Source organism: Carassius auratus, chromosome 43 (assembly GCF_003368295.1).
Source record: "Carassius auratus strain Wakin chromosome 43, ASM336829v1, whole genome shotgun sequence".
Taxonomy (NCBI): Eukaryota; Metazoa; Chordata; class Actinopteri; order Cypriniformes; family Cyprinidae; genus Carassius; species Carassius auratus.
Window position 1 is genome coordinate 17,030,889 of NC_039285.1, and position 21,368 is coordinate 17,052,256.

General features: G+C 41.8%; 1 protein-coding gene across 1 annotated transcript in view; it reads right to left on the bottom strand.

The window, feature by feature from the left end:
* Window positions 1-21,368, bottom strand: part of LOC113061811 (synaptotagmin-9-like) — a 42,636-nt gene that overhangs the window by 10,376 nt on the left and 10,892 nt on the right. Inside the window, exon 3 of the mRNA XM_026231253.1 lies at window positions 20,800-21,352. Within this exon, the coding sequence (XP_026087038.1) occupies window positions 20,800-21,352 (553 nt within the window). The remainder of the gene's footprint in view (window positions 1-20,799; window positions 21,353-21,368) is intronic.

Sequence of the window (21,368 nt, forward strand, 5' to 3'; positions counted from 1 at the left end):
TAATGTCACAGTTTCCACATGCTCTCAACGCAAAAGCCTACTCGCGCTCGTGATTCTTTAGCTCCGCCCACACGTCACGCCTCCAGTCACTCGGGTTTTTCCCGGGAAAAAAACGGTACAGACTATCTTTCTCTTATAAATATAATAAAACTAAAGACTTTTTGGAGTTATGAAGGATGCAGTACTACTCTATAGGTACTCAAGATTAACAGGATATTGAGTGAAAACGAGCATTCCCCCCCCCCCCCTTTAATTATTTTAAAATTAATAGTGCACATATTTGGTTAAAATCGATTCCCTATTTTAATTTCCGAAACATTTTTTGGTTGGTCCCATCGATTGTGTAATCGATTTACAAACTAAAAGCGACAGCCCTACACACAACACACATTGCTTATAACATGTTTTATATCAGTGCATCTGTGAAAAAAATCATAATAATGAGTTGGTTTTGAATTGATTTTTCCTCAAAAAATTCCACATTGTAGTAGTCTCTTAACTCTTGATTTTGGAACTGAGGGTATCAAAGGATGAGACTAGCATCTGTCAGACACTATATTCTTATAAATATATATATATATATGTGTGTGTGTGTGTGTGTGTGTGTGTGTGTGTGTGTGTGTATTGGCATTTACACGGTGCAAAAAAATAAAATAAAATGATGTTTTGGCCGGTAATGAGATATTATAAGTTCATACCAGACACCAGACCTGAAGCTCATGCTGATGATAACCTGGGGTCATGCTGGCTGTGACAGTAAAAGGTCATTCTAGTGCTGTAATGGGTTTTGTAGAGGATCTTAGAAGCTAGTGGTCCTGCCATTTAGAAAGGGTTAACTAATGTTCAAGGGCAACTGCTACTCTTCTATTATGATATTTCAGACATATTGCCTGGCTTACTAAAGACGTTAGCAGGTTTTTCAATGCAATTAAGATCAACATTTCATGGAGAGCGAGAGCATACCACAAGTGTTATTAGAAATTCCATCTGGTAAATTACTCACTTTCAGGCAACATATCGTCATCATTTACTAGTACATTTACATAATTTCTTAGTTGACCAAGATAGCTGTGCATACATATTGTAAGGCTCAGCTGCTCTCCAGTTTTTGCAGTTTTGCATTATTTTTCATGCTCATCTTGGCACTGAACAGCTTTGCCTTAACATCTTACACCTGACAGGAGCATTTGGATATTGGTATGCACTTTTCCAACAGTTTTATCACCAGTCCTCAACTTCATCATCTAACTGGGGGAGAAAATACAATGCATGGTGCTCAGTGCAGGCTAAATATTTACTAAAATATATGCTATCATATGGCTAACTGAATCTTATAACAGGACAGAAGGTGTGCTGGTCTAGAACTATGACTAGTGATATTAGCTTGCTAGTTAAAGTTAGCTACTTGCTATATATATATATATATATATATATTTATATATATATATATAATTTGTTTATTGTTATTATTATTATTATTATTATTATTATTATTATTTTTTATTATTATTGTTATTTTGTGTATGTGTGTGAACAGGGTGAGCGTGATTTCATGTTCCTGGATCAACATCCTTGTTGTTCCTGGAACAACATTCCAATCAACCAGTCAGAATTCAGATATAACCTTTCAGGAAATATCTGTTTTAGGCTTAAATTCACTGTTAGGTGCTGGGTTAGGTGCTTCTACACTCTTGTTAATCAGCTATAATTTCCCACTGATTTTAGGAATAAATTATAGGTAGGGTTAATTTAGACGTAGAGGTTAGGTTAAATCCACATTTTTAATAATAATGTTGATCCAGGAACATGTCGTACTTGTCAAAATCACGGCGACCATGTGAACAGCATGTAACAAAACTTTAAAAATGAGAGCATATAGACTATTTTTATGTGAAGGACTCCAATAGATACTTTCATAAAATCCAAGGGAAACTATCATAACAATGTCATTTTAATGAACCTCATCTGTCGACATTATGTCGGTGAATCACACTGGCTGTCACTTGCTTGCATTACTATGCTGTGTGCAAGAGCATGAGCACAATGGACACCAGTGTAACTAATAAAAATGGATTCTGAATTCTGCATAGAGCCCTTTAACAGCTAAATATAAAAAAATTGTATGAGTTAATGTTTACTGTCGACAGTGAAAAAGCTTGAGCCATCCTCTAGGACTAGGGGGTATGACAAAACAGTCCAAACTTCTTTTGGATGTCACAGGATATAACAGTATTTAAATAAACAGTAATTTTTGTCTTAAAATGAAGTGAAACAGTTAGTCAAGTTTACAAAGGTTACAAAGGTGGTGGATTTCTAGAAACCACTGGACATCTAACTCTTTGTAACACTGACTACGCCACCCTGGGAATAAGGACACAGGTTTGTTACACACATCAACCATGCAATATTGTATTCACTCCACCACACAAACGTGCAATCAGGTACCAGAAAACTACAATTAGATCATTCAGTGAACAAGGATACCCATTAGCTTAGAGTGGGTAACACTCCTTCCTAGACATATTAAGAGTTAGAAAAAAAACCAAAAAAAAAACCAAACAAACATAAACTTTAATAAATTCAAGAAAACAAGTAAAACATCAAATAGTCACACACAAAAAAAGTTCAAATCAAATAATCTAAATACATTTTACAAATTACATCATAATCTCATACAAAATACAAAAAGTAACAAAATAACATATGTGATCAGATTTCACATTCCCCAAACATTGGACCATAACCCCTAAATGCAAAAAAAATAAAAATAAAAATAAGACTCTGTAATACCACACACAACCAAATGACTCAAACAACTTGTAAATTCACTCACACAACTATAAATATAACATACAAACCTCACAAATACGCAATCCTCTTGCTGAAAGAGTGGAGGGTAACCAAACAGATTAATACTTGGATCTCACAAACCTACAATGTTCAAAGTTCAATTGTTACAGCATTGCCTGATGAATGCAAACGATGAGATGACAGAACGCTGCAGCAATGCACAACACAAAAGAAGTGTCACACACACACACACTTCAAGACCAGTAGCTATCTCAGGGCTTAAAACTGAATCAATTGTTTTGAATACACTTTGGGGATATAAGGTACCTTTCTTATGAGATCGGAGATATGATCGTAAGACACCTTCAGCTTATCTTCCTTCTATTTCCTCTGTTTTTCTCCACATTTGTCGGAGGCTATGGGTATGATTATTAAGCTATGGCTGTGGTAAGGCTTTTGGATTTAGGATTTTGAAGGAGCACACAAATCCATAATAACATTACAGGTGGAATTAAATATTGACACTGAATAATTTATGCCTGATCCAAAAGACAGAGGCAGAGCTGGAAATAAAGTGTAAGCATTTGAAAACTCACTGGCCGTTTAAGATCTCAAAGAATAGACATACCGGCCTGGTGGCTTACAATAAAAAAATGGACTGGGCAATGAAATACTAAAAATAACTGGGTTATGATTGGAAAGACAAGCATCCTTATATATATATTGTCACGGGGTGAAGAATCACTCGACAAGGGGTATGTGAAATCAAAAGCCCCGGAGGGTCTATTTATTAAACACAGTGATGCCTGATGAAAGGTGCTGCTCCGCTTTCTGGTGGCCGGTGCTTCCCGTGTGCTCATCGTGCTTTTCTGTGCCAGTTAAGGTGAAAGTGGGTGTCCAAACGTGCTCCAAAGTGGCTGGGCTGTCGGTCACTCGCTGCTTTCTGAAAAGTGAAGAGAGAGGGGTTAGACCAGCGTTGCATTCGGTTCAAGACCGTTCTCTGAGTGCAGCATGTGCTCCTTTTGAGTGTGCTGGCTGATGGGGAGCAGCTGTGACCGATCAGCGGGTGACGAGGATGTGCAGGTGTTTTGCTTTGGTTTCCAGGGCGACGCTGATTCCTCTGGGAGTGCTCGTCACATTCCCCTCCCCTAAGCGTCTATCTGGTCCTGTGAAGACATGTAGAAAGTAGGGGTGAAATTAGGGTAGGTTGGGGAAAGACCCATGACAGACCTGCATAAGCTGTACAGATCCGGGAGAGGCCATCGGCGTTCGCGTTGGCGGCCCCAGCTCGATGGCGGACTTCGAAGTGGAAGTCCTGGAGCGCTAGAAACCAGCGAGTCACCCTGGCGTTGGTGTCCTTGGCGCGGGCCATCCACTGTAGGGGCGCTTGGTCGGTTACCAGGGTGAACTTGCGGCCCAGGAGGTAGTACCGGAGCTCCAGGACTGCCCACCTGATGGCCAGGGCTTCCTTCTCCACGGCGGCGTACTTCCTCTCGGCGGGGGACAGCTTCCTGCTGAGGTAAATGATCGGATGCTCCTCACCTTCTTGAATTTGGGAGAGGACCGCTCCCAGTCCTGTGTCGGAGGCATCCGTCTGCAGCAGGAAGGGGCAGCTAAAGTCTGGGGCGTGAAGTACCGGTGAGGACGTGAGTGCTGCTTTCACCTGGGAGAAGGCCTCTTCCGCCGACGGGGTCCAGCATACTTTCTCTGGCTGCCCCTTCCTGGTCAGGTCTGTCAGGGCGGCGGCTAAAGAGGAGAAGTTGGGGATAAAACAACGGTAATAACCCGCCAACCCCAAGAAGGCTCGTACCTGGGTCTTCGTCTGTGGTCTTGGGGTGGCGTGGATGGCTTCAACCTTTTTTTCTTGCGGCCGGATGAGTCCTCGGCCGACTTGGTAGCCCAGGTACATGGCCTCAGAGAGGGCTTGGTGGCATTTTCGGGGGTTGGCGCTAAGTCCAGCCCGCCGGGTTTCCGAAAGCACCCTCCTCAGGCGATCCAGATGTTCCTCCCACGCTTCGAAGTGGACCACGACGTCATCCAGATAGGCGGCCGCGTAAGCCTGGTGGGGCCGCAGGAGGATGTGCATCATCCGCTGGAACGTCGCGGGGGCCCCGTGTAGGCCGAAGGGAATGGTCCGGTACTGCCAATGGCCACTGGGGGTGGAGAAGGCGGTCTTCGGTTTGGCGGCCTCGGAGAGCGGCACCTGCCAATAGCCCTTGTTGAGGTCCAGGGTACTGATGTACCGGGCCCTTCCTAGGCGGTCCAGCAGTTCGTCCACCCGAGGCATGGGTACCCGTCAAATTCGGAGACTTCGTTCAGGCGGCGGAAATCGTTGCAAAAGCGGAGGGTGCCATCCGGCTTTGGGACCATCACAATGGGGCTGGACCATGGACTCCGGGATGGTTCTATTACCCCCAACTTCAGAATTTGTTGGACCTCTCCCTCAATAGCCTGCCGACGAGCCTCTGGGACTCGGTAGGGCCGTAGCCTAGGGCTGGGGGGAGGAGTCCTGGGCGACGTTGCCTGACAGGTCGGGCAGGCTTGGCAGAACCGCTTTACCTCGGCGTCCAGGCCCAGCCAATGGAAGCGGTCACGGATGCGTTGAGCGGTATTCGCTGCCGCGATGTGTCCTGCCATGGGGTGGGAATGGGCCAGCTCTAGAATGGTCTCAGTCTTGGCTCGAGACACGACTAGTAACTTTTTCTCCTCCCCCCTATGCTGGGAGGCACAATACAGCAGGCCATTCTCTACAACAAAATGTGGGAGAGGGTGGGGCCAGGGGAGGACGTCCTCTCCATCTACGACTCGCACCTGGCTCCAACAGTGCTTGAGTCGGTCCTCCTCCCGCTGTTCCTTGGCGAAAGAGCCCCCTCCAGAGGCCTGTTGGTAGACATCATAAAACAGATTAGTAGATTGGGAGGGGGCCTCACCTTCTCTCCCACTGTCGGAGACGAGCAGGGCCTTCGACGGTTCCCCTTGGGGCTGGCAGGCTGAGCAGCGGCGGACAGCAGCTTTCTTGAAGACGGGCCAATCCCTTCCAAGCAGTACGGCCAACGGCAGGTCCTTCACCAGGCCTACCTCCACCGGCCAGGTGCCCTGGGCGGACGGAATGACCATCTCACGGGCCGGTACTTGGCGAGTTTCTCCGTGCACACAGGTAATCTGTAGGAAGTTTTTCCGGCCGCTTCGAGGGGCGCACAGCCTGAGTCCAACAGGGCCCGGAACCGTCTTCCATCCACCTTCACTTCTGCTTCGGGGGCTCCCGCCGGCACTCGTTGGTGAAGGATGCAGCCTGCCAGCCAGGCTCGCGGAGGCGACGGTGGTTCTGCACTTGGCATGGGCCAATCTTGCGGTGGGGGAACCGTCGGCCTGCTGACTGGTCGCACGGTGCCTTCGAGCGGGCGTCACTCCTGGACCACCCTCCGGGGGAATAGCGGCAGCCGGTCCCCTGCCCCGCTGGGATGGACAGCATCTGCCAGCTCGATCGCCTCCACTAGTACCCGGACGTCACGTGGGTTCCTCATGCCGACAGCCTGTCGGTGGGCGCGAGGCAGTGCGCGCAGGAGGCGATCGACCACCACTCGTTCCCCTACCTGTGTTGGGGTGGGGTTTCCTTCCAACAGCCAGTGCTGGGCGATGCGGCTGAGTTCGGCCACCTGGGCACGGGTTGGCACCCAGGGCTTGTATTCCCACTCGTGGAACTGCTGGGCAGCGCTCACAGGGGAGAGGTCCAGCCTCGCCAGGATCTCTCGCTTAACTTCGACATAACTGTCGGCACTCGTTAGGGGGAGCGAGAAGTAAGCCCTCTGTGGTTCACCGGTGAGGAGGGGTGCCAGCGCATGTGCCCACTCGTCCTCTGGCCATCCCTCTTGGTGGGGGGTGTTTTCGAAGGCCTGAAGGAAGGCTTCCACATCGTCATCGGCTGTCATCTTAGGTAACAGACGGGTGGCTTGTGCCCGAGGCTCAGGTAGCAGAACGCGCTGGGCAGCGCGAGTTCATCCTCCGTCCTGCCCAGGCGAGTGGCAAGGTGTTCCGCTATTTGCTGCTGGTGGATTCTAACTTCAGCGAGGCATTGTAAGATGTCCTCCATCGCAGGGACACGCATGCCGCCTTCCGTGGTGCTGGTGACAGAAACAGGGAAAAAGGGAAAAAAATTAGGAGTTGGCGCGGTGATCTTGTCGGTGATTCCTCACTGTTCTGCCCGCATTCTCCACCACTGTCACGGGGTGAAGAATCACTCGACAAGGGGTATGTGAAATCAAAAGCCCCGGAGGGTGGATTTATTAAACACAGTGATGCCGGGTGAAAGGTGATGCTACGCTTTCTGGTGGTCGGTGCTTCCCGTGTGCTCTTCGTGCTTTTCTGTGAAGATGATGTCACTAAAACAGTTTTTTGACTAACCTCCGCCCACATGAATTCACAAAAAGGGGGGTGTGGTCTTGTTGCGCTCTCACAGAGAAGAAGTAAGCTGCATTTGTGTCTGTCACCATGTCGGTGAAACGCTGTTATTTTCATCTCGGAGTCCATCATCATCTTTGTTTGGCCTTCCCAGGGATGCTGCACTTGGAGATTAATGGTTACAATTTATGTTTAACTCGGTTCCCGAAAATTATAATCCACATGTAAAACTATGTGCAGCACATTTTGCTGAGGACAGCTTGCTGAGGACAACTTCCTCAATCTCAATCAGTTTAATGCCGGATTCGCAAACAAATTATTCTTGAAAGATGGAGCAGTTCCCTCTTTGTCTGGAGAAGGCGTTGTTTATGGACCACAACCGGAAAGTGTATTTTATTTACTGTAACTTATTACACAAAGGGCAACGCTGTTTAGCTTTGTTAACTAGGGCTGTGCAAAAAAAAAAAAACGAATGCGATTTGCATGCGCATCTCATCAGTAAAAACGCTCCTGTGATTATAAGTACATCTCCAGCACATGCTCCTGCCCACTTGCTTTTCAAAACTAGTCCAATCGCGTTTGCAGGAGGGCGGCGTGCGCTCAGCTGCTGTCAAATCACAACACAGGAACCGCTGGCACAATCAGAACTCGTTACGTATTTCTGAAGGAGGGACTCTATGAGCATGGAAGTCATCAGCCCGTTTTTATGACAGTGAAAACAGCGGTATACAGATAGGTGAATTGTGTGAAAAATAATGTGTTTTTTGACATGCAAAATATGAACACATGTTATATTGCACACTGTAAACACAATCAAAGCTTCAAAAAAGCGGGACCTTTAAGACAAACTCTGTGAAATAAACTGAATCAGTAAGATGTAAAAACTGCCTTACCACAGGCTCTTTGGGAAAACAAATATGCAAATTAAAATCATCTAGTATTAAAATCCTCTCAAAATAATTGCAGTTATGAACTCTAAAAATTAATGAATAAACAGTTTGGTCACAGTCTGGTCACTGAACTTCTGTTAATTCACTACCCCCTCATTGTGGACACACTGGCCCACCCATGGCCCAATGTGCTGATCTACACCTTTTCTTCACTCTGGCTGATATCTCCTACTCTGGTCAGGGTGAAAGAACAGATCCTGACTCTGATTTTGATAGCACCCAAGTGGCCCAAATCTTAATGGCTGGCATAGATAGTTCCTCTTCTGTAAACACAGCCATGGCCCCACCCATTACACATGGACCTCCTGTCTCAAGCGAATGGGGAAATATACCACCTACCAGAGATGGGCACTCGAGTAAGTGACTCAAACTCACATTTTTATAGACTTCAGACTCAACCTGAAATGACTCCAGACTTGATTCGACACGAGGAAAAAGACATATAAAAGCAACTCGAGTCTTAATCCTTACATAACCGATATTCACAAGACAGACTGCATCCACACCCCTACATCCATCTGGACCACAAACCGTAACACCTCACCGTGTTAAGTGAACAGCGCTTCTAAACAGTTGAGTAGATCACACAACAAGAACTCTATGAACTGCTATGTTTATCTGCCATATTGGAAGGATCATGTTGTCTTTCCACTCTTGAGTTTAGGGCAGTATTTTGAGTCAACAGTAGTTGTGATTGTGAAAACTGGCACCATTGTATGTCATTCATGCTGCTTTGAGAATAGTAACTCAGATCATCTTTCTGAGAGATAACTTACAATGCAATATTTTTTTTTTCTTTTCTAAGTATAAAACCCCAAGGGAAACAGGTCGTGGAGATGACAAGAAAACGCAGAGTGGTAAATCTATTAGTTATGTCTCTGATTAAACCCACTGCGTATCACTCAATAAAAGAGTCACATTGCTGGGTGATTTTTAAAGTATTATTTTGTATGGTTTAATGGTAACACTATTTTGATGGTCCCTTTTGAACATTCTGTTAACAACAAATAACATTGCACCTTCATGCCTACTAACTCGCATTAGAGTATTAGTAGACTTTATGCTTAATATCTGCTGTTGTGATGGTCTACCAACAGACATTCTACTGACTATAAGTAACTTTGCAAGTACATGTCATCTTATTCTAACCCTACCAGTCTACTAATAAAAACATTAACATAGTTTCATTTGTAAATGAAAACACAACACACTGATTTCTCATTTATCTTACAATTATCTTACATGATTGTATTTATGCCCATGTGTGATGATAAATAAGTGTATTGTTTTCATTTACAAATTAAACTATGTGAATGATTAGAATGGCATATATTTGTTATATTAGTACTTAGGTACTGTCTCACTCTTATCCTGAGTCTACAATAGTCATCTGTATTAAGTCAGCGTCAAGATCAGGTGGCCGACCTGCACCCAGGAATGACCACAACGCATCCCTGAATGCCAGTGGAGATCATGACAACTAAATGAACTCTAGTGTTGGATTTCTGGCAAAGACCTCGACAGCCAGTGGCACAGATTCTTAGCGAAGGCCACAAGTACCAGACATGTCTTCTTCACAGACTCTTATATTGATGTCAATATGCAATTTGATTTGTGATGCAGATTGGTATAATAATCACACCATGTTTGTTCATTTGTCCAGAGAAGAACTGGTTTCCTGACTGATTCTGGTTTTGATGGAGTTTGGGTTCCCTTTCGAAAGGGAACTTCATGCTGCATCCTCTAGAGGGCGCTATGGGAGCGCTGTCCGTGTGGCCAGTGTCTGAAGCATAAATTAAATAACAACAATGAACTTGACAGGCGGAAGCCTATGATATAACCAAATAAGTGACTGCGGATATAAAAGAGCACCTGTAGAACACATCATCCTCTTTTTTGTCTTCAAGCCTTGTTTATGAAGCTCGTATGCGTTTGACTCACAAGAGAGAAAGATACGCTCATGTAGCATTCAAAGAACTACTAGAGAAGAGGTCTGTACTTTTTGTTTTTAGAGTTTGCATGAGCGCATTCGCCTCTTGCGGGAGTTGAACAAGCTTAATGCTATGCATTTGTGGCAGTTTTTGTTCTTGCCTGATTCTTGAGGGAATTAAGTGTTTGAACAGACTGTTTACGGCTCTCGGAGGAGAGATAGCCATGCTGCAAGATGTGATTGCATTGACAATGCCTGATTATCTTTAAGAATTTAGTGCCTCTCACCTGCATTTCGGGCTCGCAGCTGCCGAGGCAGTTAATCAGGCCGCACACGAGGATTGTAGGTGGGGCATGGAAGGAATCTGATGAGGAATGCTTTTTTTCTTCCAGAATTCATTTTTTGTGGGTTTCTCTACATTATTAGTCAAGGAGGCTCCTGACTTGGTGTAGCAAGTTTGAGTTGTTACGTCATTTGGTTAGTACTCCTAGCTTAGTACTCTATCTTCTGATACGTTATGCAGTGTACTCTGCTCCCTAGAGCAACCCTTAGGCAGAACTATTAATATGTAAACTTTATTGTGAGCCTCACTAACTGTGTCTAGCCTTGAGTGTAGTCAGGTCTCCTCTGGTTTTAGAGATGTTATGCTGAGACCCCCACTATTAAGAGCTACCCTACCAAGGTTGAGCAGGGTAGGTTTCCTCTCATTTTAAGAGTCATCCTGTTTAAGCCTCCACTCCCCAGACCGATGCTTAGGAAGTAAAGTACACACGCTGAGCATCTGTGTACTTCCTGAAATCCACATAGTGGTAAGTGCGCACGTGAACACTTTGCACACTTTCCAAAATCCACATAGGTGGTAAGTGTGCACACTAGCACCTTTGCATAATTTTTTAATTCCACATAAGTGGCAAAACTCTGCACACTATCTGAAATCCTGTATGGTAAGGGTTAGGCGTATTAGCCTTGTTCCCTTTCTCTGAGTTGGTAAGACCCTGGTACCTTGGGCTCCACTCAACCAGTGTGTCTCTACCAACACACTTTGAAGCATCGCTCCCCTCGGCAAGGGGGGTTATGGTGAGCTGGATGCTCCTGTTGACTTCCTCATTCTGCTGAAGCCTCTGCTTTACAGAGCTCCGCTAAACAGTACTGAAGAATGTAGGCTTCTTTTTTATGAGCCTTGCTGACTGTCTTTAGCACTGAGTGTTGTCAGGCCTCCTCTCGGTTTAGAGAGTCTTTATGCTGAGGCCTCTCCTCTAAAGAGCTCCCCTACCAGGGCAAGCATGTTAGGCTTCCTCTCGTTTCAGAGAGTCATCCTGCTAAAGCCTCCGCTCCCCGGAGCTCCAGCTAGGCAGTAATAGGTGTGTAGGCTCTTCTATTTTCAGCCACAATAACTGCCTTTGACACTGAGTGGGGCTAGGTCTCCTCTCATTTTAGATGGTCGTTATGCTGAGGCCTCCACTCTTAAGAGCTCAAACTAGGATTGAGTGTGTAGGTTTCCTCTCATTTAAGAGAGTCATTCTGCTGAAGCCTCTGCTCTCCATAGCCCCGCTTGGACAGTACTATTGGTAGGTAGGCTCCTCTTCTTTTTGTGAGCCTCGATAACTGTCTTTAGCGCTGAGTGTAGTCAGGTCTCCACTTAGTGCTGGGCGGTTTGACCAAAAATTTATACCAGTCCGCTACTGATCCACATCTGTTTAGTCCACACACATAACATTTGTTAATTGTTTTGATTTCATAACATTTAAAAAAAATATATATATATATACTTTTTTTTTTCAGCATTGTGAGTCTTTTATCACAGAACAGTAACAATCTTTCATAGTTATAGACATTAGTTTAAATTCAATAAATATACACAACACATTATTCATGCATTTCACTTCTAGGTTTGTATAATAAGCTGCTCAAGCAAGCTGCAAAACATTTGAACACAATAATTAGCCTACTTTTCTTGTTAAAATATTTAAAATTAAAACACCACAGACAGAAACAATCTCGTGCTTTTGCATTTGAATCTTTATCACAAGCCAATATATATATATATATATATATATATATATATATATATATATATATATATATATATATATATATATATATATACAGGGGCGTCGCTAGGCCCTTTTTAGGCCCCCCCAGCCCCCCTAAAAAATTATTTGATTAATTAATTAGTGATCGCTTCAGTCCCCTTTAAAAACTCATTTGAAACGGTGGCAAGCTGCATCAAGTTCCGGCTCCTCCCCTGATCTGAGTCTGCACGGACAGTATTATGTCAGCATCTCGAATGAATAGTGCTGTGGTGATCTTTTTGGATAACGTTGAGAAAGTAAACAGGGTGGTGGAAAATGGAATTTCTATTCAGGATACGTTTACGCCAGTAATTCCTCTAGTTCAACCGGTGTCCTGACATTTTATCCTAACCTGTCAGATTTTCCTACCCGGGTTTACTGCGCACGCGCACATCAATATCGCGTCCTCTGTCTCATGCTAAACAATGATATTTAATGTATCTGCATTACTGTAAGGGTAGGTTAAGGGTTGGGGTAGGTGTAGACTTTAATAAAAACGCAATCTAATTGGTAGAAAGTAATATTTAATGTTGGTTTCCTGTAGCTGTATCCCTTCTAGCTACAACCGCGAATATAACACATAATTACTGTATTTGCAGTACTGTAAGGGTATGATTAGGGTAGTGGTAGGTGCAGACGTTAATAAACCATAACTTTACAGTAGCATTTTTCGTTGTGGAATTGTACTACCCACTGTTTTAGTGGGAGGTAGGAAAATCTGACAGCGTAGGACAAATCGACAGAACACCGGCAAAAAAGATAATTTTGTCCAATGTTCCCCCGTTTATAAAAGATGACTTGTTGATAGCGGAATTGTCTAGACATGGAAAAATTGTTTCACAAATGAGGAAAGTTCCGTTAGGCTGTAAGTCCCCTTTACTTAAACACGTAGTCTCTTTTAGACGACAAATCTTTATGGTTCTTAAAAGTGAAGTCGAGGATCTAAGTGTGGCGTTCAAATTCAAAATTGATGGCTTTGACTATGTTGTTTATGCAAGTTCAGAGACTATGAAATGCTTTAAGTGTGGATCAGAGAGCCACATTCGTAGTTCGTGCCGGGTACAGAGCGCGGATGACAGCGCTCATGTCGAGGCTGATGAAGAGGTTGTAGATGCGGTTGTCAGTGGTTCGGCTGAAGCTGATCAGGCTGAAGGTGCGTCTGCTGCACCAGCGGCAGGAGCGAGTACTGCTGTGGAGGGAGAACCCGAGGTGATAGATACTGTTAAAGCAGCTAAACGGGTGACTGGAGAAGAAATTATTACAGATTATGTGGGCGATGACGCACTGTTTAAGACACCTCCTGTTAAGAGAAAAAGAAACAAAGCAAAGATGAGGAATGAAAAGTCAAAACAATGGTCTGAAACACAGGTTGATGAATGTGATGATGTTGAAAGTAGTCCTGTTGAAGATTCTGACAGTGAAACTCAGGAAATTAAGAGTAGAAGGAATACAAGTAGTGACTATTCTTTTGATAAAGTCAAATCTTTTCTACAAAGATCAAAAAATGTGAAAAATGTGCAGGTTACAGACTTTTTTCCTGATCGTAAAATGTTTGTTGATTATGTTGTGATGTTGATGAGGAGTGAGGGTGAAGAAAAGTTCACTGTTCAAGAAATATATAGATTAAGGAAAATTATTGCTAAACTAAGATCAGAACTTCAGGCAGAGGATGGGTTTGAAACAATGTAGTTCTCTCTGTCTTTACATGCTGAAAGCTGCTTTGTGTATAATCCTTCTCTCATTCTTCTTGATGAGTGTGGTGAGAATAGGCTCTCTTAATATTAATGGTGCACGAGATGCTTATAAAAGGGCATTGTTATTTGAATTAATAAGACAAAATAAAATTGATGTGATGTTTATTCAGGAGACACACAGTGATGTGTTAAATGAAACTGATTGGAGGAGAGAATGGGAAGGGGTGGCGGTGTGCTCTCACATGAGTTCTTCTAGAGGAGGGGTAGCTGTGCTTTTTGCTACACATTTCACTCCTGTTTCTTTTGAAGTGAAGCAAGAAATTGCTGGTAGACTAATTTTTGTACGTGCACAGTTTGAAAAATTTAATGTGGTGTTTATTAATGTATATGCCCCTAATAGTGGTAATGAGAGAGTTTGTTTTCTTAATAATCTTAATGAAATTTTGCAGAGCTGTAATTCAGATGAATATGTGTTTTTAGGTGGGGATTTTAATTGTACTGAGAATTGTGTACTAGACCGAAATCATGCTGAACCCCATACAGCTTCCAGTCGTACCATGCGCACCTTGATTGAAACCCATAAACTGTGTGACATATGGAGACGTTTAAACGGAAATGATAAACAATATACATGGTTGCATACTCGGGAGAATTTTATTTCTTTGGCCAGATTAGATAGACTCTACTGTTTTAAACATCATTTCAATATTGTCAAAAGCTGTGTAATTAGTCCTTCTGGGTTTTCTGATCATGCTATTGTTATTTGTAAAGTGTTTATATCAAATATAAGGTCAAAGAGTGCCTACTGGCATTTTAATGTATCTTTGTTGAGTGATGCAAAATTTAAAGAGGTTTTTCGCTTTTTTTGGAAGGAATTTAAATTAAAGAAAAAATGTTTTATCAGTTTAAAACAATGGTGGGATGTTGGAAAAGTTGAAACCAAGTTATTATGTCAACAGTATACTTTCAATGTCTCTAAAAATATCACACAAAAAATGAAAGAACTTGAAGAGGAAATTGTAGAGGTGCAAACAATATTGGAGTCCACTGGAGGACAAAATGGTGTTGATGTTCTCAAGTCCAAAAGGATGGTTCTTGCAAACCTGCTAGGCGTGAAAGCAAAAGGTGCATTGGTTAGGTCACGCTACCAAAATTTAACACAAATGGATGCCCCATCCAAATTCTTTTTTAATTTGGAAAGAAAGAATGGCCAGAGTAGATACATTCACTCCTTGCGATCGGAGAACGGGCAAGAGCTTACAGTGCTGTCTGAAATAAGACAAAGGGCTGTAAGGTTCTATAAGGATCTGTATGGGAGTGAATATAAACATGATGAAGAAATGTCTTCCAGTTTTTATCAAGGTTTACCGAAGCTCCCAAAAAAGTCAAAGGAGGCACTAGAGAAGCCTTTGTGTGCACAAGAGCTTTGGAAAGCACTGCAGACTATGGAGAGTGGAAAAGCTCCAGGAATTGATGGGCTCCCGATTGAGTTTTATAAAGCTTTTTGGGAGGTGTTGGGTGAGGATTTTTTGGATGTTCTCAATGAGAGCATAGCTGAAGGTCTCTTACCAGTGAGCTGTAGGAGAGCTGTGATCACTCTCCTACCCAAGAAAGGTGACCTTCAGGAAATTAAGAACTGGAGACCAGTGAGCTTGTTGTGCTCCGATTTGAAAATTTTTTCTAAAACTCTGGCAAATAGATTAAGAGAAGTGATGGGGGACATTATACATCCTGACCAGACATATTGTGTGCCGGGTAGGTGTATTTCTGATAACATTTTTCTTGTTCGAGATGTAATGGAGGTTGCAGGCCTTTTGGGCATTAATTTAGGACTCATCTCCATTGATCAAGAAAAAGCTTTCGATAGGGTTGAGCACCAGTATCTTTGGAACACCCTTGATGTTTTTGGGTTTGGTCCAGGTTTTATTGGAGTAATCAAAGTGTTATATAAAGACATTGAAAGTATGCTAAAAATCAATGGTGGTTTGTCCGCCCCTTTTAATGTTAACAGGGGCATCAGACAAGGTTGTGCACTCTCTGGAATGCTGTACTCCTTAGCAATTGAACCATTATTAAACAAATTACGGTCTAATATAGAAGGTTTACTGTTACCTAACGTTAATCTGCAACACCAGATATCAGCTTATGCTGACGACGTGATGATAATGGTCAATGGGCAGAATGACATAAATACTCTGGTAAAAATAATTCAAGAGTTTGGGAATGTATCTGCTGCTAAAATAAATTGGAGTAAGAGTGATGCCTTAATTGTTGGAAAATGGGAGAAGGGGCCACCTTTATTACCGGGTGGGTTAACTTGGAAAAAAGGAGGTCTTAAATATCTAGGTGTGTTTATTGGAGATGCTGTCACACAAGAAAAGAACTGGTTTGGGGTGATCAAAAAAATAGAGGGTAGGTTAAAAACATGGAAGTGGATTCATCCACAACTTTCTTTTAGAGGACGTGTTTTAATAACTAACAACTTGGCTGCTTCAACATTGTGGCACAGACTGGTATGTGTAGACCCTCCTTCCGGTCTGCTTTCAAGATTACAAGCAATGCTGGTAGACTTTTTTTGGGATCGGCTTCACTGGGTCCCTCAAAGCATACTTTTCCTGCCTTTGGATGAAGGAGGTCAAGGTCTGGTGCATCTGTTCAGTAGACTTGCAACTTTTCGCCTGCAGTTTATCCAGAGACTGCTAACTGGGCCTGAAGATCTCGTCTGGAGGAAAGTGGCTCAGAACATATTACAGAGGATTGATGGACTTGGACTTGACAGTACTCTGGTATTTACGGATCACAAACAACTGAATTTCAAAGGACTTCCTTCATTTTATCATGGACTATTTAAAATGTGGGGACTTTTCAGTATTATCAGGGTTTGTAAAACAGAGTCATTGTTTTGGTTACTTGAGGAGCCTTTGGTTAAAGGATCTCGTTTTGACTTGTCAAATGAGTGTTTGCCAGGTCTATCATTAAGACTTTGTGGCTCTGGTTTAGTAAAGTTAAGGAACTTAATTGATGTGGGTGGGCCTCATTTAAGCGATGCTTTTGCACTGGCCGCCATTTTAGGTCAGAGATCCGTACGCCAAACTGAATTTATTTTAAAACTCTGGAAAAAAAGATTAACAGAGGAAGAATTAACTATGTTACAAAGCTTTGCTGATGGAAGTTTGGTTCCAGATATAAAAGATCCTTTTCCCAAAGTTGCCATATCTCCTGATATGAGAGGTATGTCTAGCATACTGCTAGATATAGAAGGTCTAAAAGATCTGGATCTGAGTTTTGCTGGAGGAAAAGAGCTTTATAGGTGTTTTGTTAAAATTTTGAATAAAGTGGCATTAAACCAGAAAAAAGACACTATTTGGCGAGAAAAAATTGGTTTACGAGAGGAAGACAAGCCGGTTTGGAGGGTGCTATACAAACCACCATTGAATAAGCAGTCTGGTGACCTGCAGTGGCGTATCTTACATGGGGCTATAGCGGTGAACACCTTTGTCTCTGTTATTAACTCAGATGTTGTTGATAAATGTGTGTTTTGTGGGATAAGAGAGACTGTTTTTCATTGCTTTACAGAATGTTTTCGATTGGGACCGATCTTTGCCTTGTTAAAGGGCTTATTTTTAAGATTTCAGGAAAACTTCTCTCCTAATGCCTTTATTTTAGGATTGAGATATTGTCAGAAGCAGAGAATAAAGTGGCAGCTGATCAACTTTATTGTTGGACAAGCAAAATTTGCAATATATGTCACAAGGAGAAACAGAATTGAAAACAGATCAAATCAAGATGCTGTAACTCTTTTTAAAGTTTTTTTAAGGGCTCGAGTGGGTGTTGAATTTAAGTATTACCAACTAATGAATGATTTGGAGTCTTTTGAATTACAGTGGTGTTTTAGTAATATTATTTGTGTTGTAGTTGATGGAGTATTAATTTTTGATATGTTGTTAATTTGAGCTTGGGGTATATGGTTTGATTTGTTTTGGTCAAGTTGTTTTGTAATGTTTTTTTTAATATCTATGTATAATAAAGGTGTATGAAATCTCTCTCTCTCTCTCTCTCTCTCCCAGCGTGCGCACACGCCCCTCTCTCTCTGCAATTGCTTCTGCTATGTTCAGCGGGCAGAAAGGAGCAGCACTTTCTGTTAAAAAAATATATTCTGTTGCTTCTAACTCTATTTTACATACAAGTATAGCCGAAATCACAGTACAATCATTATCTTAATCTTATGTGTATGTGATTTAATTAGACAATGTCGTGAATAGGATTTTAGTGCAGAGATTAACATCTTTGAGAGCTGGTTATGTATTCTTAATGGACCGCGTTTCAGTCATTATAATATTAATTCCGTTGTCGGACAACAAAAACATTAAAATATAATAATAAAAAACTTTTATTGAGAATTTTGGCTGCCTTAAAACGTAGTACATGAGCATAGAAAGGGCGAGATAATATGACGCACTTACGTCATGAATATGCTAATTAGCATATGACGTCATCTAGCGACATTTAGCGACTTTTTTTAGGCAGGGTTTAGCTACTTTCCATTGAAAGAAGTTGGCAACACTGTCCACAGGGGCGCCGAGCAGAGCGAACATCAGAGAGTACAAGGTGTGTGTGTGTGTGTGTGTGTGTGTGTGTGTGTGTGTGCGTGTGTGTGTTCTCGCATCCAATACCAATACGTCTTCGCTGCTTTCACCTTCAGCCTTTATCACAGTGTGACAGTTGTTTTTTCTTCCAACAAAAATGAAGCGATTAACACCCATGAAAACAAACTTTAGAAAACGATCATGATTTATTTTAATTTACTTTTTAAAATTGAAAACATATTATTGTGTATTTCGGCATTACATTATGCAGCCATGCAAAAGAAATTATAAACGACACACATCATTGTCTGAAAGTACTGAATGGCACAAAGAGAGAAACATCATGTGGAGATATTTTGTTTTCTATTATTAAACATAATTTTGTATTAAGTAATAATGAATCATTAGTGTATCATGATACATATATTAGAGTAAGAGTAAAGGGATCTGTGATTTTTTTTTTTTTTAAGTAATTGATTTATAGAAGTGGCAAATTGATAATGGTGTTATTTTTAATAAATTGAAATAAATATAGAACAGATTAAACATATTGCCAATAGACAATTACATTAATACATGTTTTGTCTATATTCTTAATGAATATTAGCTGGTTAGTTAAATGATTTGAAATTAAATACATTTTCAGGGGCTGACTTGATGTACAGTATAACCAACCATATTGTTGATTATAAAGGCTAAAAAGCTAAAAATTTATAATAATAATAATAATAATAAAAGATAATTTTATATTTCATTGTAGATGGATATACAACATTTTTTTGTTGTGCGGGAGTAGGTCTGCAAATGAGCAACAGTCAGGTGAGAATAGAACAGACAGCCTCACACACACACACACACAATACCACTGTGTTCCCAAGATTCATTGCAGTCATTGAACCCTTATGTTGTTTTAATATTCTGCCGATTTCCACGTACATTTCATAAGAAAAAGCAGTGGTATCATCAAAGGATAAACATGAATGTCCTAATACTGAATCAGTTAGTCTTTATTGTAAAAAAAATAAATAAATCTACATTCCCAATTCAAAATTTTCCAGTGACTGGTCACATGTAAAAAACTGTATTAGTTTTTTTTTACAGTGTTATATATGGCTCAGTCAGTACTCCTACTCCCATATATGAAATACAGGAAATACAATGGAATAGTGGATTGCAATAAGGTTAGTAGTATACAACCCTACCCTAATAGTCAAATAATATTTTTTAATCATACCCTTATTGGGGGCTGAGCCCCCCTAAAATCAAAATCTTAGAATCGCCCCTGTATATATATATATATATATATATATATATATATATATATATATATATATATATATATATATATATATATATATATTGTTATCCTTGTTTATCTAAAAGTGCACTTTTTTTGTTTTAAACCTAGCCAAAAACGCATGTGTCGCATGTGAAACACAGTAGGCTTTAATTAGTATACATTTATTGTGAAATGACTGCATATCCATGTCAATCCATGTTAATTTTTGAAACAGTGTCGCGAGGCAGAGGCACAGCATAATGTTCGTTCCGAACGTCGAGTAATCAAATACATCAGTATAGCAGTATATAAAAAATTATATTGTAATGAAAAAATACACCGGTATTCAGTATGAAGTGGTTTACCGCCCAGAGAGTCGCTATGCTGAGAACTCCACTCTTAGAGCTCCAGACTCTGGGGGTGATTTAGTCTTTGATGATTGAAGCTTGAGCCCACCGAAAAGCATGGTGGCATTGGTATATCGTTCCCAAAGCGACCTCTAGAGGACACAACGTGGAGTTTTCTTTTGAAAGGGAGCGTGTAAGGTTACGCATGTAACCATGGTTCCCTGAGAATAGGGTACGAGACGCTGCATCTCTGTGCCATGCTTCGGTACCATTACTGTGTCTCTTAAAAAAAAAGAGGATGATGTGTTCTACATGTTACCTTTTATATCCGCAGTCACTCATTTGCTTATGTCATAGGCTTCCATCTGCCAATGTCAAGTTCATTGTCGTTATTTAATTCATGCTTCAGACACCAGCCACACTGACACCATTCCCATAGCGGCCTCTAGAGGAAGCAGTTTCTCTTTCCCTATTCTCAGTGAACCATGGTTACATGTGCAACCTGAGACATTCCTTGCCATTGCTACCTTTGGCTTGCTTGGTTGGGGAGACTTAATATTCAGCAATATTACTGACTGGACTGCACTGACACCATTAAGATAAGACCTGATCTGGCCTGGATGATGACATTACAGTTTTGAATCTCTCAATTGACTCTTAAATGTTTTGAGGTCTATTTGCATTCAGACTCATTCTGATCTTATTCTTATTATAGAATTTACCTTTAAACAGAAATATAAAAAATCTACTCACCGAAGACACATACTGGATATCCCTGCAGAGTTTTGTCTCCCTAGGAAAGTCTACTAGATCCAGAAAATTGTCAACCACCACCTGCCCAATAATATCGTGCCGTGAAAAACGATCAAAGTCATAGACGCTGAAGTGCAACTTCCTTGTTGGCAGGTCTGCATACGCCACAGGGAAGAGGAAGACCTCATCAAATACAGGGTTTAAAGTCTTACGATGCACCTTGGTCTGGTGCTTTGTTTTGCGGTCTGGGAGAAGGTAGATTTTTACATATGGGTCAGAGGTTCCGGAAAAGTCCTTGGCAGGGAGGTCTTGTGCTCGGTGCATTTTGACAATGAGCTGCTCTAGGTCACAGTCATATTTAAGAATAAAGTGGAGGCGTCCACAGCTGCCCACATGACTGCTTCGGTTGTCCTCATCATCTAGAGATCGTTGTTTGTAGAGTTCTGGTTTTAGCTGGCCCAGACTCGTGCCAGTCAAAGAGTCCTGCCTCTGGAACTGGGTTACTGTGAAGTCAGGGTTTGACTGATTCATCTGACGACGAATGGAACTTTGCCTGTTGACATATAGTG